The 7,849-nt window shown below is 35.9% G+C and overlaps 1 protein-coding gene across 3 annotated transcripts; it reads left to right on the top strand.

The window, feature by feature from the left end:
* The first annotated feature begins 504 nt into the window (after positions 1-504).
* On the top strand, positions 505-7,429 carry LOC147495983 (serine/arginine-rich splicing factor SR34A-like). Of its 3 annotated transcripts, none has more exons than XM_086564759.1 (14): positions 531-642; positions 1,255-1,773; positions 1,899-2,009; positions 2,748-2,813; positions 2,910-2,984; positions 3,095-3,242; positions 3,599-3,645; positions 3,730-3,787; positions 5,837-5,886; positions 5,979-6,035; positions 6,438-6,541; positions 6,633-6,686; positions 6,770-6,812; positions 7,061-7,429. In XM_086564759.1, the coding sequence occupies exons 3-14, from the start codon at positions 1,923-1,925 to the stop codon at positions 7,079-7,081; spliced, it is 810 nt and encodes a 269-aa protein (XP_086420885.1). In that variant the 5' UTR covers positions 531-642; positions 1,255-1,773; positions 1,899-1,922; the 3' UTR covers positions 7,082-7,429. The 3 variants fall into 3 exon arrangements, with proteins under 3 accessions (XP_086420884.1, XP_086420885.1, XP_086420886.1); XM_086564760.1 differs by having other exon boundaries at positions 620-642; positions 1,703-1,773; XM_086564758.1 differs by lacking the exon at positions 1,255-1,773 and having other exon boundaries at positions 505-642.
* Positions 7,430-7,849: the final 420 nt, after the last annotated feature.

The following is a 7,849-nucleotide window of genomic DNA, read 5'->3' as shown; positions in this document are numbered from 1 at the left end:
CATCCAATCCATGGCCCAAAATATCGCCGAGATATCCGATATCTCGCTGATATATCTCGGTAAATTGGTACACCGATATCGATATTTCCGACATATATCCACCGAATATTGAATCCCTTTTTTCCGAGATATATCGGAATTTCTGATATGAAACTTTATATCGCCGATATAATCGATATTTCCGATATAATCGATATATATCGGTTGACTTTTTGACCATTTTTAAATATAAATCCGATATTTCCAATATATTTCCGATATTATATGTCCGATATATCCGATATTTTAAATAGTTTAGACTGGTCACCAAAAAAACCGATATATCCGATATATATCGGTTTTTGAGTACACCGATATATTAACCGATATCGATATTTTGGGCCTTGATCCAATCCATAATGAAAACCACGTCAATTTTATTTGGACAATACAAAACAAAGCTATGTATAAAATTATAGCTAGTCTGTTTCATTTGGACAATACATAACAAAGCCCAAATCTGAAGGTCCGTCCACAATAGAAAAGAAAGCCCAAGGCCCAAGCCCATTTGCAAACCCTAAAAACTTCAATTTATCTTCTCTTCGCTTCAGATCGAAAGCAGGCAGAAGCGGAAACAAAGCGTTCAAATTGATCTAATTTAAGGTTTGGTTATTCATATATCATACTTGATTTCACAATTCATATATATTTAATATTAAATTTGTTTTATTTGGGGTTTTCTTACTGAGCTATGATTTCGGGCTATTTTAGATTTGGGCTTTTGTGAAAAAAATTTAATAATAACAATTTGGTACATTAATTTGATGAGTTAGTGTTGTGTAAACAAGTTGATTCATGGTTACCAACATTAAAGATGTAATTTTTATTGATTTTGATTACTTTAATTATATAGGGCTGAGGGCATGTTTGTATAATTGGTAATCCTTGTTATTGGTTTGGTGTAAAGTGTTTGCAGAGAAGATTTTGATAAACAAGTGAATTATTAGGCTTTGATTTGATTTGTGCCATCTTTGAATGTTGAATTTGGTAGTGGGATTGGCTACCATGATTTATCGAACCCTTAAAAGATAATTTTAGCCCCACAAAACTTCTTCTTAGCTGCAGATGAGGAAGTGATAATTATATAGTTATCTTGCTATATAGTGCATAGTATATCCAAGTCTGTTAGCTTCACTGAAGTGATAAAAGGTAAGTTCTTATTGTTTTTGGCAAACATTATAACGTCTCTTAACAAAGACAATCTGTTTATGATAGATGAAAGGAGCTTGGGACAGTAGGAGCTTTGGAATCATACATAGGATTTTAGAAAGGGAGTGGGGGAAATCAGGGTGGACTTGTCATTTAAATAAATGGAGTTTTTTGCAAGGAGTTTTGATACACCTGTGCAAAAAAATCTATGCAAGGTTGTGGAGATAAAAAAATCAGAGGGGGAATGAGGAGAGGATATTATATTTCATATTAGTTATAGCCATGGAGCATAATGGAGCGTAAGGAATTTGGAGCTTGTGAGTTGCTCTCTTGGTGTGGCTCATTAATAGCTATGGAGCATATGGTCTTTGAAGCTTATGGAGTCTTACCTCTTTGAGAATTGCTCTCTTGTTGATACATTAATAGCTATGGAGCATATTGGAACATATGGTCTTTGGAGCTTATGGAGTCTCACCTCTTTGAGAATTGCTCTCTTGGTTTGATTCATTAATAGCTATGGAGCATAATGGAGCATATGGTCTTTGGAGCTTATGGAGAACCTCCAGTCCGAGGATTTATCTCTTGGTTTGCTTCATAGTTTTGGGCTTTTCTTTGATTGTATTCCTGTCCACAGCACAATGAAATAGATAACACTTTAGGCTGGGATATATACTTTAAATAAAAAATTGATTGCTATTTATTTTGTGCAGTGAAGGAATACTCTTGCATAAAATATGTCTGGACGTTTTTCTCGCACAATATATGTTGGAAACCTGCCCTTGGACATACGGGAACGGGAGATTGAAGATATTTTTTACAAGGTTAGAATAACCTGTATCTTTTTTCCCTCAATTTATCTAATATATAATTCTTTGCATTTACTGCCCTTGTGGGTTTCACTACATTGAAAGACATAATAATCCAGTTTCTTTATTTAGTTAAGGTCGCCTATGATCATTTTTCAAAAATGATATATCTTGCAATGAGCAGGCATTTTGTAGTTTGTCACCCTAATGATATCTTTGAGTAAACCCTATTGCTGTCTCTGTTGTTTTAGTAGAATGGTGGAACTTACAATGATAACGGTGCTGACAATTCATAAATTATTGTTCTACACAAGATACAACAATTGTAGTTGTCTGTTATCCTAATTACATAAAAAAAGGTTAGATGGAGTTCTGTACAAGAAGAAGACGTCTGCGTGATGCAAACACAATACAAGTATAGAACATTGTAAACTACCTAAACAAGTACAGCTGTAGCTGTATTTATTTTGACTACAGCTATCACAGTAATTTATTTCCAGCAATAACTTCTTGATTCTTTTTCTGTTGTGCTCTCTATACCGTCCGTAATCTCCGTGAGTCACTTAACCAGATCTACATATTGCATGAGAACATTAAAGATTAACTTTTTGATTGGTCTGTGGAAACTACTGTTACGTGATAAAGAATGAGACTATGTTGAAGGGGGTTTAGTTGTAAATTGTGATTCTTTCATTTGGTATCCTTTTGGGTTGTTGCCTCTTTTGTGATCACCTTTATTTCCTTGTGCTCCAGTATGGACATATTGTGGATATTGAGCTGAAGACTCCACCTCGCCCTCCTGGTTTTTGTTTTGTGGAGGTATTTTGATTTACTTTGTGTATGTATAGTTACGTACGTCACTCATTTATGCTGCCCTTCTATTATGTTCTGGCTTATGTTCCAATTGGTATGCAGTTTGAGGATGCTCGGGATGCTCAAGATGCGATCAGGGGACGTGACGGCTACAAGTTTGATAAATATCGTTTAAGGGTGAGTGTCAGAGTCTGATTTTTTTTTTGGTGGTAAATTATTATTATTATTATTATTATTAATATTATTTATTTATTTATCAATTTTGTGCTTACTGTTCTTTGTTTTAGGTTGAGCTTGCCCATGGTGGAAGATCCCAATTATCTTCAAGTGACCGACGTGGCGGTTATGGTGGTGGTGGTGGCGGCGGTGGTGGTGGTGGCGGAGGAGGAGGAGGTCGAAGTGGCGGCGGCGGCTCACGCCATTCTGAATTTAGAGGTGTGTTTGTAGATTCTATTGTTCTGTTTTTTATATCCGGAATGGTCTGTTTGAAATCCGATCTTACTACAAGGATTTAATATATATTTTGCTGTCCTAAATTCCTAATTCAACATTGAGAAGACTTTCCCAAGCAAATTGAAGAGCTTAATCTGGATAACTTGCTCTTAAACCTCTATTTTTAAGAGCTAAACTTCTTGCTAAAAATTTGAGGAGTTCAACACTAGCGGATTTAAGGTGCATGACTGGGTAGGACCATAAGATACATATGGAAAAATGGAAGTTGAAGGATGTTGTTACATCTCATACAAGTTCGCCTCAGACACAAGTTAATAATTGTCACTTTTATTGTGTAGTTGTTGTTCGAGGACTGCCTTCTTCCGCTTCCTGGCAGGATTTGAAGGTGAGTGGGTTTCTTTGTCTGCTTCATTTGATGTTTTTATTTTCTTGGTCGGACATAATGATGGTGATGGTCAATAATAATCAGGATTATATGCGAAAGGCTGGTGATGTTACTTATGCCCAAGTTTACCGGAAGGGTGATGGTAAGCTTTACACTGAATCATTTATTTATTTTGTGTTATTGGTTCTTTGATTTGGATTTTGTCATTGGCGTCAAGGAGCTGTTATGTGAGCATCTCAGGCGCCAAGTAAGCTGTATGCACTTGAATGTCCCTTGATCATATGCTCCTTGCCCAATTGTTATGCTTGAACTAGCATATTATAATATTATTGTGAATAGCAGAAAATTAGAGACTCGTTTGAAGCTGTCAAGCTGATAAAGATTGAATATGATGAGCTTAGTTTATGCTTTCCAGGGGATGATGATCGAGTCATATAATGTAAGGTTGAGATGTTGAGTCAATTGTATCTATCTTGCTGGAGTTTGATTGATTTGCGAGTATTTTTAAGGGGGAGTTTGAATCGCCATAATTTATTTCAGAAAGTATTTACTAAAAAATTGCTTTTATAAAAAATAAACTCGTTTGGTTCCTATTAATTTGAAAAAAAAAATGAAGGAAAAAAAACCAAATAGTAGTTTTTTTTAAGAACAAAAAAACAGATTTCTTTAACAAAAAAGGAAAAAGGAAAGAAAGAAAACAACAGATATATCTTGCTCATAAGTGGAAAAGAACCGCACACTTAAGGCAAACTGACGGACCCGATATTTCTTTAGTCCCTCCTCAGTTAGGTCGGGGTTTCAAGTCCCTTAATCTGGTTTTTTAACTTTTGTTATTTAAAAAAAGCTAGGTTACATGGACATTGCATATTCCGAAAAAAATGTGTGTCGACACGGATACAGCATCCGTGTCGACATGGCTTAAAACGTCGAGATACGACAATAGATGGGGAGAGAGTCTCGACAATAGATGGGGAGAGAGAGAGAGCAGGAGAGGAGATGGGAGAGAAAGAGCAAGAGATGGTTGTCTAATAACGTACCTGATGGTTACCGAGCAGCAGATGGGAGAGAGAGACCAGGAGAGAGAGGGAGAGAGCAGCCGCCAATCGCAGGAGAAGGAGATGGGGAAAGAGAAACAAGCACGATTGATTTTTTCTAAGCCCTAGTTGGCTTTTTTACTTGGGCTTGTAACTTAAATTGTTTGACTTAAGTCTTTCTTATATTATGGACAGACCTTTTAAAACCAAATTGAGCCTAAAAAACAGTCCAGTTTCTAACATTGTGTATTCCTGAACTTTGTAAGCTCATTTTGTATTTCTATATCACTTTAATCAATTTAATATTTTTAATATTTGTTTTGTATGTAAGACTTCTCTCCCCAATTTATTCTTGTTTTTCTGAAAAAAAAAACTTCTAATTTATAATTATTAAAAAAATAATTAATTATTTGCCGTGTCCCCGTGTCAATCTCTTAGAGCTCGCCGTATCCGTGTCAGACACTGACACGCGTGCCCGAGTCAATGTAACCTAGAAAAAGAGGGATAAAAGGAGAGAAAAAAGACAAACTAGTACCATAGGATTTTTCTATGTTTTTTCCTTCTCTGTTTTCTTTGTAGCTTGTACTATAGGATATCCCATCCTTTTTCTTTTCGATATATATGCACACACTATATTTTACCGATCAAAAAGAAAAGAAAAGAAGACAAACTAGTCTAATGAAAATGATAACTTGATATCCTTAAGGAAATCTGACGGGGTGGTGGTACATTTGATCAACTCAGTTAGGATGCAAGTTCGCACTGTTTTTTCATAGTGTTTGTTGTAAATAGAGAAAAGAAGACAAATATAATAGTCTTTGAATAGTGATATTCAAACATCTTTAGTTGAAAATTACACACCCCAAGTCTTTTAACAGTGTTCATTTTACAATATTTCTTACTGCGCATGTTTTGAGTCTGTCCCTCATTCCACTCATGCATGTACCAGACGTAAAAGTAAATGTTATAAAAGGCTAGCTCCGGTGCTATTGAGGTGTTTGCCTCGAGGCGTAGGCAGGAATTATGTGGTAGATTTTGGATTTGAGAACTTCGTGTGTGGTAGCATTCTGTTTAGTACTTGTCGAAGTTTATTTTCATTGTTAAGTTCTTTGACTTCTTTCTATATCTCAGTCTGAAAATTCTTTTTGGTGTTACAGGAGCTATTGGTCATGTAGACTATACTAATTATGAGGACATGAAATATGCTGTAAGTTGTTTTTTGATTGTCACTATTGCATTAGGGTTGTAGTTTCTCTCTTGTATTGCAGTTTGTGGCCTAATGTGTGTTTTGCTTCTCAGATTCGGAAACTCGATGACACAGAATTCAAGAATCCTTTTTCAAAGGGTTATATCAGGGTAATGTTTTGTTATGATATATACTTATTTGATTGGTTTTCTATATAGATTTATTTATTAATTATCACTGTTACATGGGCACCCCATATTTTAAAATTTATTCGTGTCGGATACGTATCCACGTGTCCAGTTGGACATACCAGACGTCCAGACACATTGTATGTGTTATACCTCAGTTTTTTATATTCCGCCGTGTCAGACACTTTGTATCCCTGTTGGATACTGACTTGCGTATCTGGTCAATGTAACTCAGATAGTGCATAAGTAACTAGTCTGCAACTTATGATCAAAAGCAGTAATTTGCTGTAGTCTCTCTCAAAAACAAAAAAATTATAACACAGGGTGGAGGTGGATTTGCTGTAGTCTCAAAAAAAAACTCCGTTTGTACTTTGAGCTGCGCAGGTGGAGGCCTTTGCAGACGGTTCAAGAAGCCCAGGTCGAAGTAGGAGCCACGGCAGTCGCAGCCGCAGCCGCAGTCGTAGCAAAAGTGTAGGAAGGAAAAGAAGGTATCATCTTGTATGTTGGGACTAGGATTTAGTTAGATAACTGTTGTTGAACCTCACTATTAACATTTTATGAGCTTTTTGCTTCATGCAGCAAGTCATTGGAACGATCTGTCTCTAGATCTGTTTCTCCTGCCAAATCGACAAGGTCTGTTTCTTTATTCAAAAATAATTTCCACTAATTTCCACAAATAATTTTTACCTGGTTTTGATGTCATACTCATTCCTCAGATCAAGGTCAAGGTCACGATCAAGATCTGCTTCACCTCAGCAGGTAAGTTAATGGTTTGCACATCTTCAATAGCAGTTTTTTGTATCTTGTAACAAGAATATCAAGCTTTTATTGTTTTGCTCTCCATGTGGTTGTGAATTTGCTCCTAGTTTGTATACCTTGTAAGTTGTAGCAAGTATATATATATATCCTTGTTATTTTTGTTCTCCTTGAGGTTAAGGATTTATTTTGAATTTTGTTCTTTAATCTGCCTGTTCATATATTGATGCTTCATATTATTACCTTTTCAGGCACGTTCTGGTAGCGGCTGATACCTAAACATCTGAAGTGCAACAGAGGGCTGCCAAACATTAGGGTTATGCTTTCTTTTTATAGATCTGACATAGAGGATGTGATGTTCCTTTTGCATTTGCTATGTTTTCAAGCTTAAGCTCAGCAAGACTCACTTTTCATGAAAGTTGGTTTCTAGACGTTCAGGGTTTAAGCATGGTGTATACTTTTTAGTATGAATTCAAACGTCAAAGTCACTTTATAGTTACCTTCATTTAGTCGTTGTGTTGGTGTTTCTTTTATAAACAACAAGACAATGTTTGTTGTGCTTTGTATGACAGTGAAAAAGTTTATGGTAGTCTCGCAAATACAATTGCTTTGTTTGCTTATGTATGCATCTGTAGACCATTAAAAATGGCTCAAGGATATATCTGATGAAGGCCATTTTTATCCCATGAGGGCCTCTATAGTGTACATAGTTACCATGGTTTGGAAGTTAAAAGATTGGGATTACGTTTTCTTAGGGGGGTGGTAGATGATAATGATTTGTAATGGCAAGCCTGACTCGTACTTTTTTGCATGTGAATACTTGATTGTACGGGAGTACATCAGGCCCTATAGTTCTGGCGTTCAGCATGATAACAAAATACCTCTCAACCATTAGAAAGCACAGGGACTACGTAGTTCAAAAGTTCGCACTGATTTTTGAGGAAAATAAAAGCATAAGGAATACTAAGGCATACTCTGAAATGAATTAATTTCTTTAGTGGTTGCTAGAGTTATTGCAAAAGAGAGAAGCACCCTAGAAA

This window comes from Coptis chinensis, chromosome 6 (genome assembly GCF_015680905.1).
Source record: "Coptis chinensis isolate HL-2020 chromosome 6, ASM1568090v1, whole genome shotgun sequence".
NCBI lineage: Eukaryota > Viridiplantae > Streptophyta > Magnoliopsida > Ranunculales > Ranunculaceae > Coptis > Coptis chinensis.
This window is presented reverse-complemented; position numbering and strand designations above follow the sequence as displayed.

Bases quoted from the DNA above. Each gene is read 5' to 3' on its own strand.
- LOC147495983 (XM_086564758.1), top strand. From the start codon at position 1,923: ATGTCTGGACGTTTTTCTCGCACAATATATGTTGGAAACCTGCCCTTG. The intron at 2,010-2,747 runs GTTAGAATAACC...CTTGTGCTCCAG, and splicing joins TTGAAGATATTTTTTACAAG to TATGGACATATTGTGGATAT. The intron at 6,813-7,060 runs GTAAGTTAATGG...TTACCTTTTCAG, and splicing joins GATCTGCTTCACCTCAGCAG to GCACGTTCTGGTAGCGGCTG.